At 42.6% G+C, this 20200-nt stretch overlaps 1 protein-coding gene across 1 annotated transcript in view; it reads right to left on the bottom strand.

The window, feature by feature from the left end:
- Positions 1–20200, bottom strand: part of LOC126471016 (tachykinin-like peptides receptor 86C) — a 139778-nt gene that overhangs the window by 33795 nt on the left and 85783 nt on the right. Inside the window, exon 3 of the mRNA XM_050099076.1 lies at positions 8367–8563. Coding sequence (XP_049955033.1) covers positions 8367–8563 — 197 coding nt within the window. The remainder of the gene's footprint in view (positions 1–8366; positions 8564–20200) is intronic.

The following is a 20200-nucleotide window of genomic DNA, read 5'->3' as shown; positions in this document are numbered from 1 at the left end:
CGTAGTACTGTAAATTTTATTTTCCTAAATTTAATATAACGCGTTTACTATAATATACGCAATGAAAAATATGGAGAACACTCGGTTAAATGTAAGAGAGTGCCTGATAGCCATAATCTTGCAATTATAAATAAAAATCAATAAATACAAATAAAATAAAACAAAAACTGGACGTCTGACTCTAGTATTGACATTCATCCAGCTGTATTAACGGATAAATGACGCGTTGGGTTTGCTCATATTGACTCAGACACTGAAATATGCAATTCACATGTTACACCAGCAACAAAACTACAGAAACAGGATGCGGCACGATGGAACCTCAAATCAAATATTTCCAGACCTAAAACGTCTATATTATGTGTCAAAAATGTGTGAGCACGCACAATGGCTATTATCACTCATAAAAAGTAATATTTGACAATTCTTCCTGGGCTTAAATGAGACAATGTTACAGCTAATGCAAACGAAATGTGTTACTTATTAAAAATATGTAATCACACGCACACAATGGTTATGTCAATGTTATTAACACGTCAGAAATGTAGGTCAAAAGTATGTAAAAGGTGTGACTTACATTACTTGCATGCATAAAAGTCTGCAAGAACACCTAAGCGTCATTAGAAACACAATGTTTATGTAAAGTATCACAATGTTACTTCTCAAGTAAAATATGTCAAAATATGTAAAGGGGTATATTTATTACTTTTATACAAGTACATTATGTATATATAAGTACATTTTGGTTCACTTCAGGTACCTGTACTTATAGTTGCATATTACAGTCAACACCCTACATGGGTTCTGAAGTAACTTCATTTTGATGCAAGTATCATATTTCCAAGATATTGGACTTTTCTCTCCATGTGGAACTTTATCCATTATTGCATTTGACCATGTTGTATTGTGTTTAACAATTTGTGTATGGTGCAGTTAAACTTGTGTGTTCCGAAAATATACAGCTTAAGTGAGGCAACACATCAGCGACCTCCTCAAAATACATCATCTTTGTACAGTCTATTGCGCTATGGTGCTGGAAAATGTAACGCCATTGGCTACAAATGCTACCACAAGTATGTCCAGGATAAAAAGGAATAGAAATAAAGCTAAACTTCAGCTAGTCAATGACGTTACTTATATATTTTTAATGCATTACCTTTTCCGTCCACTAAAAAGGTGATTGGTCAGTTTTGAGTTTTTGTGCATAGCGTCATTTAAGTCTAGGATGGAATGTCAACTGCCTGCTTAGCATGCTGTTTTAGTCAAATGTGTTCTGTACTGTTATATAACAATTTAGAAGCAGATATACTGTAAGTTACACCCTTTATGCATTTTGACAGACATTTTAGATATGAAAATAAATAAACATTATGTTGCTGACGAGGCTTACATACATTTTCAGACATTTTACATGTGGTAATACTGTAAGTTACCCTTTTAATGCAGTTTTGACATATATTTTATATGTTGGGTCAACTGTATGGTGTGTCACATAGAGGTTGTGTGTTTCACTGACGTATTTTTTGACACACATTTTAAGTGTGGAAATATTTTGACATTCGCAGCTTTACGTAATTTAACAGACATTTTGGCCATGAAAATAACATTTTAACACTTGATATGAACATTGTATTGCTGAAGAAACTTACGTATTTTTGCAGATTTTTAGATGTGGTGGTAATGCATATATTATTTTTTCCATGTACAGGTTTCATAACTATTCATTTAATTAATGAAATACTACTGAGTTACTGTTGACAAATTTACTGAGTCCATTACTACTCCTATACTGCTCCTAATATGGTAGTGACTATGGAAATCTCCGAATGGATCAGAGGAATTCGATAACGCACCAGACCAATTACTTAACAGACTATCTGGAAAAGTATCAGCACATATTCAGGATCTGTATTTGGCTAGATAAGATCCAGTCACTGGAACATTCCAGGCACCACAGTTAGCACAAGTGAGACGGTCTCCGAACTAATCTACGATGGGATTAAGAACATCTATGATAATTGGGAGCGACTGAAGCACCGTCAAAGAGGAGAATTAAGAATGAAACATCTAAAATTGAAGACATTGCTTCTGTGCTACATTTCACGGCAGGAGAAATAAGTTACGTAATATAATAAAGAAATGAGTCAAACCTGCTATTTTAGTTAATCAAGGAATGGTATTTTCTGTATAATTCTCCAGTTTTAATCCATTTAACTATATGAATTGTAGGTAATAAGGAGCACATTCTAAGTCAAAATATCTTTCAAAATTGTATGTAATTTCGAATTCTTTCTTTGTTCGTGTTAGAAGTAAGAAACCGAACTGATGCTGAATATAAAGAACATGAAATACACGTGGACAAATTAATCAGCTGACTATTTCTGCATCTACATCCATATGCATACACCACAAACCACCATACTGTGCATGGCGGAAGGTAGCTTGTATCGCTACTAGTCATTTACTTCCTGTGCTACTCGCAAACAGAGCAAGGGAAAAATGATTGTCTATATACCTCCGTTTGGATCTTAATTTCTCTTACATTATTTTCGTGTCTTTATGCAAAATGTTCGTTAGTGGCAGTAGAATCGTTCTGCAGTCAGCTTCAAATTTTCTCAGTAGTGCGTCCTCAATGGAGTGTCGTCTTCTCTTCATGGATCCTCACTTTTGAGTTCACAAAATTTTTCTGTTATAGACGTACGTTGACCGAATCTACCTGTAATAAATCTTATAGGTCGCCCCAGAATTTCGTCGATGTCCTCCTTGAATCTGACCTGCTGGAGTTCTCAAACACTCTAGCAATACTCAAGAAAGGGTCGAACCAGTGATGTATGAGTATATGCGGTCTCCTTTATCGATGAACTTCAGTATCTTAAAGTTCTTCAAATACGCCAAAGTCGACCATTCGCTTTTCCTATTCGTTCTATTTCAAATATCAGTTTAGATTGTTACACCTGCATATTTAATCGACATGACTGTGTCAAGTAGCAAACTAATAATGCTGTATTCGAATATTATGGGACTGCTTTCCCCACTCACATTTTTCCACATTTAGAAAAAGATGCCATTCATCGCACCAACTATAAATGTTATCAAAGTAATCATGTAATTTCCTACAGTCACACAACGACGACACCTTCCTACAAACCACAGCATCATCAGCAAACAGCCGCAGATTGCTAGTCATCCTGTCCGTCAGATCCTTTATGTTTATTGAGAACAAGCGTAATCCGATCACACTTAAAGCATCATGTATCACACTTAAAGTATCATGTATCTTTCTACAGTCACTGAACGACGACACCTTCTTACAAACCACAGCATCATCAGCAAACAGCCGCAAATTGCTAGTCATCCTGTCCGTCAGATCATTTATGTTTATAGAGAACAAGCGCAATCCAATCACACTTAAATGGGGCACTCCTGACGAAAATATTGTCTCTGATGACTACTCGTCATCGATCACAACTTAGGACATTTTATCACCTATGAAGTCTTCATGCCAATCCCATATCTGGGAACGTAATCATTATGTCTGGACCTTCGTTAACAAGCTTTAATTTGGCATCAAGTCAAAGGCTTTCCTGAAATCTACGAATATGGAATCTGCCTCATGCCCTTCTATGGTTCGCAGGAAAAGGTAAATCTGAGTTTTGCATTAGCGATGCTTTCTAAACCCGCACTGATTTTTTGACATAAGCTCTTCCGTCTAAATAAATTTATCATATTCGAACTCAGAACAAATTCAAGAATTCTGCAGCAAAGCGATCTTAGCGATGCAGCTCTATAATTTCGCAGCTCCGTTGTTTTACCCTTCTTATATACAAGGGTACATTATAAACAAAGAAGTTAAAACAGAAGGATATAAAGTAGAACGCAGAATATAAATTAACATATCAGATATTTACATTATCTTCGACAGATGTTCAATAAGTAATGCAATGACTTTTTTTCTGAAAGAAGGTTGGTCTTATTCAGAATTCCAATAGACCACATTATTCCTCACTCTTTTGGCTACAAAACCCTGTTTTTCAACATAACCTCCGTTATGCCAATAATCTTCGTTACGCCAACTCACTGGGAGGGCCTGTAAGCCCGCATAGTACCACTCTGCTGGTCGATGTCGAAGCCAAAGTCTTGCTGCATCAATAACCTCCCCATCATTCACGTACTGCTTCCCGTGAAGTGCATCCTATATAGGATGAAACAGTTGGAAGTGGGAAGGTGGGAGATCAAGTTGCAAAGTATATGAGGATGAACAGTCCAATCAAGTTCTGTGATGTCCTCTCGGGTGTGCAGACTTGTGTGAGACCTTGCAGTATCATGGAGAAGGAGAAACTCGTTTGCATTCTTGTGGCGACGAAAACGATGATGTCGATTCTCCAGTTTCCTGAAGATGGCACAGTACACTTCAGAGTTGACCGTTGCACCATGATGGAGGACATCAAAGAGAATAATCTGTTCAGAGTGTCGGAAGAGTCTCCATTACCAGCTGAGGGTGCTGCTTTCAACATTTTCTTCGGAGGGAAGGTAGTGTGGCGCCACTCCATGGATTACCGTTTGGTTTGACGTGATGAAGTCGTGTTTCACCTCCTGTGACGATCTTCGATAAAAAATTGTCACGATCAGCTTCGTAGCGCTCAAGCAGTTCCGCACATATGGTCTTTAGTTGCTCTGTACGGTTTTCTGTTATGCAACAAGGAACTCAGTGGGCACTCACCTTTGAGTACCCCAACTGGTGGACAACTATGTCAGCACTATCAATAGTGATATCCAGTTGTGCAGCGAGCTGTTTTATTGTGATCCACCGATCACCTTGAATGAGAGTGTCCATATGTTCCAACACCACAGGAGGCACGCGGGAGATCGGACAGGTTTACGAGCCCTTGCTGCAACGTCCGCAGCTCGTGGTCGTGCAGTAGCCTTCTCGCTTTCCGCGCCCGGGTTCCCGGGTTCGATTCCTGGCGGGGTCAGGGATTTTCTCTGCCTCGTGATGACTGGGTGTTGTGTGATGTCCTTAGGTTAGTTACGTTTAAGTAGTTCTAAGTTCTAGGGGACTGATGACCATAGATGTTAAGTCCCATAGTGCTCAGAGCCATTTGAACCTTGCTGCAACGGTGACAGATGCCCCACCAGAAGACTCACCGTGCTTTTGTTCACTACCAGGTCTCCGCAGACATTCTGCATGTGCCTATGAATATCTGCAGTGCTCTGGTTTTCCGCCAAAAGAAACGCAATGACATATTTCTTCTTGGAACGCACCACCGTTACAGACGCCATTTTGAAGGCTACACACAGTGCCGCCACCTGTTAGAACTTCATGGAACTATAGGGGCTGAAGTCGGAAAATTCCACAATTTTTAAACCAAAACTTGTAGAAAAAAATTGTTGCATTACTTATTGAGCACGCTCGTAGAATACAGCAAATTGTAAGTAATAAGTTGCAAAACAGCAGTTTGTAAAATAGAGAGTATAATATTCGAACCATGTATAAATGGGGAATCTATTGCACTCCATGTTGCCATTTCTTACATACACTACTGGCCATTAAAATCGCTACACCACGAAGATGATGTCCTACAGACGCAAAATTTAACCGACAGGAAGAAGATGCAGTGATATGCAAATGATTAGCTTTTCAGAGCATTCACATAAGGTTGGCGCCGGTGGCGACACCTACAACGTGCTGACGTGAGGAAAGTTTCCAACCGATTTCTCATTTACAAACAGCAGTTGACAGGCGTTGCCTGGTGAAACGTTGTTGTGATGCCTCGTGTACGGAGGAGACGTGCGTACCATCACGTTTCCGACTTTGATAAAGTTCGGATTGTAGCCTATTGCGACTGCGGTTTATCGTATCGCGACATTGCCGCTCGCGTTGGTCGAGATCCGATGACTGTTAGCATAATATGGAACCGGTGGGTTCAGGAGGGTAATACGAAACGCCGTGCTGGATCCCAACAACCTCGTATCCTAGTAGTCCAGATGACAGGCATCTTATCCGCATGGCTGTAACGGATCGTGCAGCCACGTCTCGGTCCCTGAGTTAACAGATGGGGACGTTTGCAAGACCACAACCATCTGCACGAACAGTTCGACGACGTTTGCAGCAGCATGGACTATCAACTCGGAGACCATGGCTGCGGTTACCCTTGACGCTGCATCACAGACAGAAGCGCCTGCGATGGTGTACTCAACGACGAACATGGGTGCACTAATGGCAAAACGTCATTTTTTCGGATGAATCCAGGTTCTGTTTACAGCATCATGATGGTCGCATCAGTGTTTGGCGACATCGCGGTGAATGCACATTGGAAGCGTGTATTCGTCATCGCCATACTGGCGTATCACCCGGCGTGATGGTATGGGGTGCCATTGGTTACACGTCTCGGTCACCTCTTGTTCGCATTGACGGCACTTTGAACATTGGACGTTACATTTCGGATGTGTTACGACCCGTGGCTCTACCCTTCGTTCGATCCATGCGAAACACTACATTTCAGCAGGATAATGCACGACTGCATGTTGCAGGTACCGTACAGGTCTTTCTGGATACAGAAAATGTTCGACTGCTGGCCTGGCCAGCACATTCTCCAGATCTCTCACCAACTGACAACGTCTGGTCAATGGTGGCCGAGCAACTGGCTCGTCACAATTCGCCAGTCACTACTCTTGATAAACGGTGGTATCGTGTTGAAGCTGCATGGGCTGCCATACCTGTACATGCCACTCAAACACTGTTTGACTCAATGCCCAGGCGCACCAAGGCCGTTATTACGGCCATTAGTGGTTGTTCTGGGTACTGTTTTCTCAGGATCTATTTACCCAAATTGCGTGAAAATGTAATCACATGTCAGTTCTAGTATAATATATTTGTTTAATGAATACCCGTTTATCATCTGCATTTCTTCTTGGTGTAGCAATATTAATGGCCAGTAGTGTATCTGCAATATAAGAGGGGAAGTAGCCAGCAAGAGACCCCCTCCCAGATGATGCCCTCTCTCCCTCCATTTATCCCTCCTATCAACTCTGATCCTCACTTCCCCTGCCTTTCTACTGTCCTTTCCCGGGGCTCCCTCTTCCCCCCCTTCCATCCTGTTTTTTCCCCGCCTACCCACTCTCTGCCTCCCTTCTCTGCCCCGAATCCTTTTGCGTTTCCCTCCTCTGCCTTTCCCCATTCCCTCTTGTGTCTGCCCTGCAGCCCCCCTCCTCTTATGAGTCCACTCCCTCCATATCGTTTCCCCCCCCCCCTTTCGATTTTCCTCTCCTTCCCCGTTTTTCCCCCCTCATCTGTCCACGCCCCCCCCCCCCCCCACATCTGCCTTGGCTGTGGTTTGTCATCTTCGTGCTGACTTTTCAGTGCAGTGTTTCCAGTGATTGTTAAGTGTTGTACATCTTTTCTGAAGTGTTGCGAACGGACGTCATACTGTCGCTGGGTGTGATTTTTATATCTCTTGCAAACAGAGACAAGACTGTCGCCGTGTTTTTTAATTGACTGTCTACTATTTTACCTGTCTGTTTTTTTTTTATTTTATTAGCATCGCCCACCCTTTGTTTTATGTTTTAACTTTCCACAATTTCCCTCCGTTTTACAATTTACATCACCGTTTGATCGCCTGCTTTTATTGTTTCTTATCTTCTTTTGTTTTAAAAATTCTGTAAGCCGAAGAGCAGCGTACTAAGCTGCTGTCAGCCCGCCCCCTTCGAGGGGGATCGAAATTCAGTACAGAAAAAGAAGACTGCAAGAGATACAGGATACAGAGGGACCTGTGAAAGCACCTCTAGGTGGACGAAACTCTGAATTGATGACAAGAGGTGATAGTCTATGTATTATGTAACACAGCTACTGTGATATATGTTTTACTACTGTAACTAAAGAGAAGAATGTCATTGTTATACTGCAAGATGATATGTGTTTTACAATGACAGGTAGCATGTGTCACAGAGAACCAGAGCGTGAGACTATGCTTTCGTAAAAAGAACATACTACGAGTTGGTACCCGAATTCAGATGACAGTTTTCATTTAAAATTACATTCAGTTTCATTGCTAGAATTTACTTAATAATTATGTCGTTGTATAAATGTTATTTAACTTTTATCTTTTATATGATCATACAACCAGTTGTACAGTTGACTTTTGTTTCTTTGTAACAAATCATAGATATGGTCACAAATAAATAAAGACAGTGATTGTGTAGGTACCGAAATAAATATTTCTTACTTATTGGTGTTTTGTCTCCTTTACCGTATTGGGGACTCCCGTTTGTATTTGACACTCCTGTACTCGACCACGCACAAGACCAATTTCCGTCAGTTATAGCTTACTCATTTTGGAATTACTTGGTCGAAAATAAGGAATACACACCTGTTGTTCATCCAGTAGTAGATTGCAGGGTTTACGCCGGCATTTGCCATGGCGAGCCAGTAGAAGCAGAGGTAGAGGTGCTGCGCGTACGAACTGGATGCCATTGCTGGGTCATGGTACGCGTACACGAAGTAGGCGTGGTATGGCAGCCAGCAGCTCGCGAAGATCGATACCACCAGCACCAGCATACGCACCACCTGCATCATACACAGTCAGCCTTCTGTATGGTTTCTTGAGATATCTCGCCGTATCCTCCCTCCCTCTTTGACTAACTGAAAATGGATTAAGTGACGACACAGTCAGTTAGCAAAGTCGAAGGTGATCCATGCAGCGCAAGAAAAGAAACATCTAATTTATACTCTGCGCAAAAATGTATCACTTTTTAGAAACTCCGTAATAGTCTCCTATTGCGACGTATAAGTCTGAAATTTGGCTTCAATGTGACTACAAACTTCCTCTGTAATAGTGTAAAAGCATCGCGCCCTGCAACGTCGCTCCCGGGGTCGGCGACACTTCTAACAGCAAGGTGTCGACCATGAGCGAAAACTGCCATAGCGCAGAGGGTCATGTAGGTTGTAAGATGGGTTAAGGATGCGACAGTGCCACCACATTTAACCACAATTCTGCGCAACACAATAGTGAACGTATCACATGATGAAAAGGCCTTCACACGACCTCTTACCCACATATCACCCATCTTTTGACGCCTCTGCGATGGAGGTCAGAAGCGCGACATCCAGCGTTGAACTCGCGTAATTTTTAGAGGTGACAGAGGAAAACAATTCAGACACATCGTCGCTCAAAGTCGACACGAAAAGCCCTCAGGAGATGGCATCAAAGGTATCAATGAAAACAACACTTCTTTTGGGGCACTGATTCGGTCTAAAACGACAGTTAGCCGTGCGATGAGCAACAGGCCGACGTTCTTGGTAACGTTCCACACCGATGACACCCTCTGAGCGATTTAACGCTACTCTAAGGACATCGTGGGGCTGCAACCCCACTGCATCATAGGATCCCTTTAGAGTATAGCGCGACCGCAATGTTTGCTCTGGTTCATGTAGTGGAGCCAACAGGGACCGTTCAAAACCAATCGACGAAATCTAAACGTCAGCGGAAGTAGCAAAAAGTATTTATGTTTTTTCATCCCTCCTTTTTCACTCCTCCCTGTCTCATGCTCATGGGGAAGAGGGATGGGGGGGGGGGGCTGGGGGGTATGCAAGATAGACATGTCCCCGAATAAAACGACAAGGGCCCCTGGTCGGCCACACCTTCGGTGTCATCCACGACCCTTTGCTGAACACGTTAAAAATGTACCCGTCAGGGACTTGAACACGCATACAGCTCAGTAGTGCCTGGCGGCTGCTCTACCACATGACGTAATGAAACCCCCTCAAAACGGGTGTCGCATTCCAAGGGATTGCCCGCCCTTAGGCGCTAGGTCAGGCACGAAGCACCACTTAGTTGAATGGGCGTTGAAGTCTCTGACAGATACATTTTGAACATACTCAAGAAAGGTGCATGGATGACACAGAGGATGTTGCGGATGTGGGGAGCCTTCGCCGTTTTATTGACGCACATGTCACTCTTCTTGGACCCTCCTCCTTACCCTCCGCCCCCCACCCCTTCTCCTCCATAGTCACGCCACATGAAGCTCGAAACAGGAGGGGTGAAAACGCATGAACATCTGTTGCTGCTTCGAATGACGTTCATTTTTCGTCGAGTGGTTTTTAACGGTTCTTAGTGGTTCCACCCTGTATACCAGAGCAAAACTTGTGCTCTCATTACACTCCAAAATAGTCGGATCACGTTCATTGGGTTGCAGCCCCACTATGTCCTTAGATTAGGTCTGAATCGTCCTTGGGGTGTCAGCTGTGTCGGACGTTGACAATAACGTCGCCCTGTTGCTGATCGCACTGCCAACTGTCCTATTCGACCGCGAAATGTTTAGGAATCAATGTCCCAAAGGAAGTGGTGTTTTCATTGACACCCTTTATGCCACCTCCTGAGGGCTTTTCGAGTCGATTCTGAGTGGCGGTGTGTCTCAAATGTTTTCCTCTGTCACCCATAAGAAAACGCGTGATTTCAGCACTGGGTAACGCGCTTCTGACCTCCATCGCAGAGGCATCAAAAGACGGGGTGAAATGTTGGTAAGAGGGCGTGTGAAGACCTTCCCATCAAGTGACACGTCCACGATGGCGTGGCGCAGAACTGTGGTGCCAATTTGATATCATTAACCTACCTTATACCTCACAATCATTAACCCATCTTATACCTCTCATGAACTTCTGAGATGAGGCCTTCTTTTTCTCATATGTGGACACGAGAAAAGAAAGGCCTCAGCCCAGAAGGTGGTGTTTGATGCGTCACAAAGCCTTTTTTTCGTAGTATAGAGATTTCATTGCTGTTACGGAAATTTGTGTATGATATATATCGATTTTATGCCTCAAACAGCTCGTTTTTTACACGCTGTCAGTGTATTTACTTGTTGTCTTCGATAGTGGACTCATATGCAAAATATTCCAACAAATTTTATGAGAGAAATGTGAAATATGACATGGACGATACAAATACACGTGACCTAAAAAATTTCCTCCAGTTGCACATGTCATCAGAGGTAAAATCTTAGCTATGAGGGACCTTGCAACAGGAACCATTCTCCGTTTCCGTGTTTAGTAGAAAAACTGTAGGATACAACATATAGGACAATAACTGAAAAACAACAGAACGAGAAAATATTGCTATGATACTTCTGTTAAGATATTTTAGTCACGCTTTTTTGTGATGTTGCGTTTTGTTACTCTTTCTGGCTCCTGAAGATAAGTTATGTCAATTACATTTGTTATTTACAAAGAGTGAACTTAAGTGTGGTCATTTACAGTCATGGTAAGTTAAGTAGCGTACTTGTGTATAACAACTTTCAATCATTAAAGTAAACGTTACACCAGCTACAGAAATGTAATTAAAGTACACATGAAAAATCCGCTTATCATTGCGACTAAATTGCTGCTAGTTACCCTCTGCAGAATTACTTTGATCCTTACAGTGAACTACGTAAACTAAAATAAGAACCTCCTTTCTTCGACGCACTTAGATTTAAAAACAATAATACACCCAGTCTGTTTAGTTACCATCGGAGAACAGTCTGTCTTTAATAATTAATAGTGTTTCAGTTTCAGTTCTAAAGAAGTCGTCAGACATAATAGTGTTAGTGTTATATAATGCGAATATAAATTATTCTTTTGCTCTGTATGTACATACTTCACACACTACTAAGCTCAGAGAAGAACTGCATTTCTTAGTGATTTTTTTACCTGAAGATGACTCTCAGACTCAAAATCAGGTTTCAACAACAGCTGTATAATGACACAGAGAGACTGTTATGGTGTAAAAGATATATATTTACATCTGCATGCACTTACATACTCCGCTCAGAGTGACGTGGCGCAGTAGTTATCACACTGGAGTCGCGTTCGGGAGGACGCCGGTACAAACCCATGTCCGTCCATTGTGATTTTGACTTTTCGTGAATTCACTTTGAAAGGAAACGTCCGATTTCCTCCCCTATCATTGAAACACTCTGAGCTTGTGCTCCGTCTCTAATGACCTCGATGTCGACAGGACGTTAAAACCTAATCTTCTTTTTACACACTCCTGCACCACTATTCCACCCGCGAATGGACTGATGGAAAAACGACTATCTGTACGCGTTCGTACGAGCACTGGTTACTTTTATCTTGTCTTTGTGTTCCTTACGCGAGCTGTATGTAGTTGGCATTCTGATCGTTCTGCAGTGTGTCGCAAATATTGGTTCTAATAAACTTTCGCAATAGTTTTTCGCGAAAAGCACGTCTTTTTCCCTACAAGAATTCCCATTTGAGTTCAGGGAACATTTCCGTAAAACTGGCGTGTTGGACAAACCAACCGGTAACAGATCTTGGAGCACGTCTCTCAATTGCTTCGATGTCGTCATTTAATCTGATCTGGAGGGGATCCCAAAACCTCGAACAGTACTCAAGAATGCTCACAGAAGTATTCAGTGCTCGTTCGCTTGTACGTACGAACTAAACTTCCAGAGAATTATCCCAACCATTTGCCTTTCCTACAAGCGACCTTATGTGCGTGTGCTATTTCATGTCGTTTTGCATCGTTACGTCTAGATATTTATTAGATATGGCATGCGAAGCAATACATCATTAATACTATGTTATTACTATGTCCTACTTCTCTTCATTACTGAAATTTTCACACATTTAGAGCAAACTGCCATTGTCGTACTTAATAGATATTCTATCTAGGTCATGTTCTATCCTCATGCTGTCACTTCAAGATCACATTTTTTCCGTGCGCTACAGCGTCATTGCCGGCCGAGTTGGCCGAGCTGTCCTAGGCGCTACAGTCTGGAACCGCGACCTCGGCATTCTGCAAACTTAGCTCTGCGTATGGCCTTGTTTCTAACTGGTCAGTTTGGGTTTTGAGTTCCACCACATCAATTATTTGTTACCAACTTTCACTACCCTCTATGGTAATTAGTAGACATCTTTAACAGAAACACCAGGTTTGAAGAAACAGAAGAGAGACAAGTGAAATAAAAGGTTTATTTGATGACTATAATTACTGTGGTAATATTTTATAAGAGGCATTACGCAAGTCTTGCAAACGATGGATAGCAACCTATTGTTTTTTTTTTATTCCTATGCATAAACGGTTTCCACAAATGTACACCTTTATGACTTATAAGACTTTGGTTTGTTCAAAACATTCATATGTCACTGCGGAGACTATGTCTGCATTCTGAGACCATTTGGAAAATATCGCTGTTTTATTCAGTCACCCCTAGTCTCCAAATCTGCCCAAGTGCAAAAGTCGTCTCAGTTCCATGCCATAATTCCCATCAAACAGTTTTCATCTAAACCACATAGCACAACTGGTGCTCATTTTCTGGTAGAAAACGCAAGAATTTGCAGGCTTTAAAGTTCAAATTTTACTATCCAAGACTAATATCATGTTTGAGGAAAAGTGGAGGTGGTGGATTGTGGAACCACTTTCAAGTACTACCCAAGTACTCGGCAATATCGTATTAACTGTTGCGTTGATCTACTTGTTTTGAACAGCCACCAGTTTATGGGAAGACACCAACCGATAAGTAAATTTCCACGGCTCTTATTTTGTCCTCTAAGAATGTAACAAGTAAACAAATGTAGTTGGCAATATTGTCCAAGCTGGGCGTGATAAAAGAACCTTCTACACTAATCTTATTCAGTAACGTCAAATTCCAATATTAAAACGCGTTTATGAATTCTAGTATAAGCATGAACCCTTTTGAAATAAACACCCTTAGACAAGTTTCTCAGAAATATTTGTAGCGTTCGTAAAAAGACAAAACGTGGGTATTCCATGATTGACACGCTAAGAACAGCGTAGCTATGGTCGATGTAGATGTATAGAACAAGCGATATTCATGCAAAAAGATAAACTGATGATTTTTAGACAAATTTATTACAGAAGTTTATGATGACGAACGGTAACCATCCCACGCATAACTACAGCAAATATTGGTGGAAAAAGTGCTGTAGTGTTGGACTATAGCTCTGAAGGAACAAGAATTCCAAGTGTCATCCGTTTATTTTGTTTACTTAATCCATGATTTTTGTAAACCACCTCATGATTGCCACAACAAATACAGTACATCACTAGTAGTAGCAGTAGTAGTTCGTACAAGATTGTGCAAAAGTTGTATCCGTGCACGCTTTAGAATTTAACGAATCGTGCAATTTGTTGAATGAGCATTTCTCCCGCCAAACGGTTACTGAGGCAAAGAGAGAACAGATCATCCAACGCAGGGAGCTTAGTGATCAGTCTCATGCGTCCGGGATAGCGAATTTGCAAGAGCTCGCCCGGAAACGCAAATTCGAACCTACTAATTGCGGTGTCTCGTACGATGAGTCTTCAATGAAGGACGTAATTGTAAGACTAGCACAGGGTACGAAGGTCCAGATTACAGCTTTAGACTTATCCGACCCCGAGTTAAACACAATCGCACATATTGCCAAAACGTTTGAGATACTTGCAGCAGCTCAAAATGCGTTTTCAGGTATTCGGCAAATAACTAAGCTCTCCGCCACGCGTCAACAACTTAATCTCCAAGATGAAAATCAGGATGTGACTCATGAGCAAGGAGCGTTTGTTGGTCCCAAGTAGATTTCAGCAGACTTTTAAAACAGACACAACATAGCCAGGAATCTAGAAGTAGCTTAAGTTTCTTAGAGAATAAGAAAAAGTTCCCCCACAGAGTGGGAGATTTCACCTAGAAACAGGCGTAGAGATACCATTTCCCTTCTGTATCTGCGGCAGATCACAGTGGCTGCCCTCCTCAGCAAAGAATTCGCTCCCATTGATGTTTAAGTCTTGTTCAGGCCGTTGAAGGCACCACGAATATTGTCAGCGTGACATTTTTTTTCTACGTATGTCTTAAGCGAGGACACTTGGCGGTAGTGTGCCTGGGCGGAGAAAAATACGGCGGGCCACTGCGGCCGTGTTCGTCAATACACTATGGGCGAGACCCGGCCAAGAGCATAGTAAGCTCCTGATTGAACTGAATATCAATAATATTACCATTAAATTCAATTTTGATGACAGCAGTTTATTTCACTAACTAGGAAACCTAGCAGTGTTTGGGCTCCCCCTGCCTGCAATCACCGCGGCGGTAGGTTATCTCATAAAGCCGGCAAAAGATTCCTTTGAGAGGGAAATTATTGCACGGGAAAAATGGCGGAACGTGTACGGGCAAATCATTTTGATGGTCTATGTTCACCATCAGCTGTCAACAGTTTTGGTTTAGATATGTTCATCGTCTTTGGTTTCAAATCATTGAATGAAATGACCTTCGCATCAAGCTTAGTACTATTCGAGGATTTAGAAACATTATTAGAGAATTATCATTAGTTATTCCTGTTATGATGCTCTATCTTTCGAAGAGCCAAATATTATATCCTTGTTGCCAATGATTAACTGTTGGAAAAGACAAATGCGTGGAAGGTTGCCAAAGGATCTGTCACCGTAGGAATCTGGACAGGGAAGCAAAAGATTAGTTGATACAAGTGAACTTTAAATAAACATATTCTACTCAACTTGTGGGGGAAGAAATGCTACACCGTTGACAATTTGTGGCAGACGCGGCTACCTACGAGCAGAAGCCCGACACGGGCGTGCGTCTAAATACACTGAATGTTTCCTGGTAGAGCTATCAAGAACTCGCAGTAACGTTCGGCACCAGTTAGTGACTGGAAGTAATCTTAAACTAGATGACTGGTGCCCAGGGCCCGCCGCTTATAACACAATCCTGTCTTCAATGGTCGGCGGCCTGTGGGTTCATCGTTGGTGGCGATGTTCACAGCGCCGCTCACTGCGCCCGCAGGCACCTTCGAGGTACTGGCTCCGACAGTATCGAAAAGCTACGGTACTACAATTTCAATAAATGCTGAATGAGGCCAAAAACTTTGAAGGTCAAATTCCACTTAAACAGTTCGTTGTGTCTAACCTTTGTCGTCTAAGGTAGTCCGTTCACAATGCTGAAGCATTAAAGGCCATATTAGACAGACTACAAAAACTGGGAGTAATTGCGCCAGGATCGTCGTAAACAAAGCTACTGGGTCCATTAGAAATTGCTGGGATTTTAAGGCTACGATTGACGCACGAAGTGAGATCCACATTTACCCAGTTTCTAGGCCACAGGGGCTTTTAGCAAAGTTAGCAGACGGCAATATTTATCAAAGAGGGACTTGAAGGACGCATATTTGCAGCTACCTCTTGATACAGACACCTAGAAAATCTTGGTAATAAACGGACATTTTTGAATGCATTAGTACAAGAGAGACTATTTAGTGTACTCTCAACAGTAGTAATTTTCAAAAAATATGCAGAGGAACTACCTCAAGGTATTCCAAAGCGCGTAAACTATTTGGATGACATTTGGTTGGCAGGTGTTAGCAGGGAAGTGCACATACAAAAACTTGCAAACACTAATTTTGATAGAGAGCAGGCTGAATTTTAACCTGGAGAAATGCAATTATTTGCACCGTCCGCGCAGTATTTGCGGAATATGTCAAGGTGCAACGTAATCACGACGAGGGCACGGCACGTTGACACTATACAGATACTGGTGGCTCCAATAAACTTAAAGGAACTGTAGTTTTTCGTGATGAAACCGAAATACTATCCAAAGTGCATTCCTCAGCTCACATATCCATTGAACTATTTGTGGAAGTAAGTCATTCCATTTGGCCTCAAGAGTGTCACAAAGCATTTTTGCAGTGAAAAAACACCTGAGGTCGGCCCCATGTTTAACAATGTTCACACCAGGCAAGCTTACGACTCTTGCAACTGACGTATCACAGTAGGCATAGAAGCCGTCTTCTCGCAAAGAATGCTGATAATACAAAACATACAAAAGCTTTTACGCTCAAGACACTCTTGCAAGCACAGCAAAATTATTCACAAATAGGTAAGAAAGCACTAGCAGTTGTGTACGGCGTTAAAACAAATTCCACATTTTACTATATGCGAATAAGTTCCAGTTATTAGCAGACCACAAGCACCTCAGTTCTCATTTTGGTCTAGGTTATCACCTTCCAGACAAAACCGGGCAGCGTTTGTGACGTTGAGCACTGCTCTTAAGTAGTTTTCACTATGACATTCATTTACGTCCCACTACACGACATGCAAACGCCGATGCATTATAATGGTTCCTCACTTATCCCGGTGTTGAGTTAGACAGCCAGGAACCAGTGTGTTTTGCCCTAGATGAGACTACAAAAATGGCTCTGAGCACTATGGGACTTAACATCTGAGGTCATCAGTCCCCTAGAACTTAGAACTACTTAAACCTAACTAACCTAAGGACATCACACACATCCATGCCCGAGGCAGGATTCGAACCTGCGACCGTAGCGGTCGCGCGGTTCCAGACTGTAGCGCCTAGAAACGCTCGGCCACTTCGGCCGGCAGATGAGACTACGCGTCACATCTTTCAAGATTTTCGCAATCACCACTAGAGAAACAGTAATAGTCATGACGACTTCCTGTGAAAAGTAGCGTCGGCAGTGCAATGTGGTTGGCCAGAGTGTGTCCCAAAAGGATCACACCTGGCGTAGGAGGTTATTTTTCTATGAAAATTGTATCGAGAGTCGTTTTGTTCCACCTTCACTCCATGCCACATCACATTTGGGGTATCGAGGATGAAAGCTTTAGCTTGACGCCACGTTTATCGTTCAGGTATGAAAAGTGTAATAGTACACGCAGTGCGCTCGCAGCCTGTACTCTTCGGACAAGGTGCACATAGAATTCACTGGTCTTTTTCAGGGTGCAATGTGTTTGCTGGTGGTGGATGCGTTCTCTAATTTTCGTTAGTTATGTGACGTATTCTCTTCTACAACCACTCACACTTCAATCAGAGCCCCAGATACGATTTTCGCCGTAAAAGGAGCTCCCCAGAGCTTAGTATCTGGCAACGGATGCCAGATTGTTTTGGTAGAATTTGAAGCATTCTGTCAACGTACTGCGCAGGAGGGCGTGCTGAAAAGTAATGTCTCAGATTTTTTTACGTAAAAACTCTTCAGGTTTTTTAAATAAAACAAATTTTATTAACATACCCTTCAGGTCTACATATTTATTTCTCAACATGACCACACTGGCGTCGAACAAATTTCTCCCAACGACAGACCGGGTTGTGATACTGTCACTGTAGAATGTTTGACTTGTTCACGGAGCCACAACACCGCGCCTGCTTGCACCATTTCACCACTATCAAAGCGAAGTCCTCGGAGGTATTATTTATGTTTTGGAAGCAGATGAAAATCAGATGGGACCACTTTGGGACAGTATGGAGGATGGTGGATGACAGTAAACCCAAGGCGCTGGATTGTTACGGATGGGCCGGCCGGTGTGGTGTGGCCGAGCGGATCTAGGCGCTTCCGTCTGGAACCGCGCGATCGCTACGGTCGCAGGTTCGAATCCTGCCTCGGGCATGGCTGTGTGTGATGTTCTTAGGTTAGTTGGGTTTAAGTAGTTCTGAATTGTAGGGGACTGAGGACCTCAGATGATAAGTCCCATAGTGCTCAGAGCCATTTGAACCATATTTTTGTAACGGATGTCGGAGCGCTCATGTGTGTTCTGGCATTCTCAGGCTGAAGGAGACTGTGCTCCATGTGTGGACGAAGTTTCCCGCTGTTAGAAACTTTTTACAGCACGCTGTTTCTCACTCACAGACATAGTTATGTTACAAGCCGCCATGTTACACGCAACAACAAGGAGCCCTCCAGCGGAAGAGGACTGCAACTTGTGTCAGCGAAGCGAGAAAGTTAGCCACGTAATATGCACGACATTTAATACCTCAATTGATATTGTGAACAGAGTAATAAATTCGGAGACATTACTTTCCAGCACTTCCACATAATATGGCACCTGACCACTACCCCTTTCCACCTGGCGTCGATCTCGAAAGCTGAGTGAATGGTCAGAAATTTCAGGGCACAAATGAGGAAATCAGTGGCGTCGATGCCGGCAGAACATGCACGACAATGTTTCTTGCAACATACCGAACAACCCTAACCAACGAGTGAAGCATGGCCAAGGTACTACACGGGCGCAAGCTGTGCACACTCCTGGACCTGCTGTAACCTGCATCGCAAGCCCCGAGCCTAAGTAACACACCCCGTAACCAGCAAGGTGTTCCGTGTGGGCTCACAGTCCTACATCTATATCTACATCTACATCATACTCGGCAATTCACATAATGGTGTACGGCGGAAGGTGCTTCAGGTACCACTAAACCATTTCCCTCTTCCCACTTCCACTCGCGAATAACAAGTGGGAAGCACAATTGTAGGAAATTCTGTGTATTAGTTCTAGGGTCTCGAGTTTTCTCGTCGTAGTCATTTCGCGAGATTTATGTTGGAGAGAATAGTAAATTGTCCGATTCTTCCCGGAACGTTCTCTCTCGAAATTTCGGTAGTAAAAATCTCATGATGCATGCTTGCCACTGTAGCTTGTTCAGAATTTCTGCAACGCTCTCTCGAGAAATAAAGATCCTGAGCCGACACGCGGCGCATTTCGTTGGATCTTTTCAGTCTCTTCTATCAGTACTATCTGGTAAGGATACCGGACTGATGAACAACACTCAAGAATCGGTCGAATAAGCGCCCTCTGAGTCACTTCCTTCACGGACGAGCTACATTTCTAAGAAACAAAGGAATTAAAGACATTAGCTGCCAGTGGTAATTGATTTACATCAATGTGCCAAGCTGAAAATTTATGCTGTACCAGGATTCGAACCTGGGTCTCCTACTGACTAGGCAGCTGCACCGACCATTACGCCATCCAGACACAGTGGTCAGCACAACCGCATGAACTACCTTAGCACGCCTCCCGTCAGACCCAAATTCTCAACTTATACGACACGTTACGGATGTAGTGTCTCTGCCCATTAACCTCATTATTCGCGGCATCTCACCGATCCCTTAAGATTCTTCCCATGAATCTCGCTCTGACATCTAATGTTCTTGCTGTTTGTTTTATGTGGTCATACAACATAAAGTGGCTCTGGATAGTTATCCAATAATTTTACGGTCCATACTGCTTCCAGCAATTTGTCATCGATAGTGTAGTTGTACAGCAGTGGATTTCTTTTCCTATGTATGCGCAGCATATTACATTTATTTCAGTTCAGAGTCAACTGCTAGAGCCTGCAACATTCATCAATCCCTTATAGGTCATTCTACAAAAAGACACTGTCTTCTGGCGTTGGTGCTTTCTTATAAACAACCATATCATCTACG

The sequence above is a fragment of the Schistocerca serialis genome, chromosome 3, assembly GCF_023864345.2.
Source record: "Schistocerca serialis cubense isolate TAMUIC-IGC-003099 chromosome 3, iqSchSeri2.2, whole genome shotgun sequence".
NCBI lineage: Eukaryota > Metazoa > Arthropoda > Insecta > Orthoptera > Acrididae > Schistocerca > Schistocerca serialis.
The sequence above is the reverse complement of the archived record's forward strand: the minus strand, read 5'-3'. Positions and strand labels throughout refer to the sequence as shown.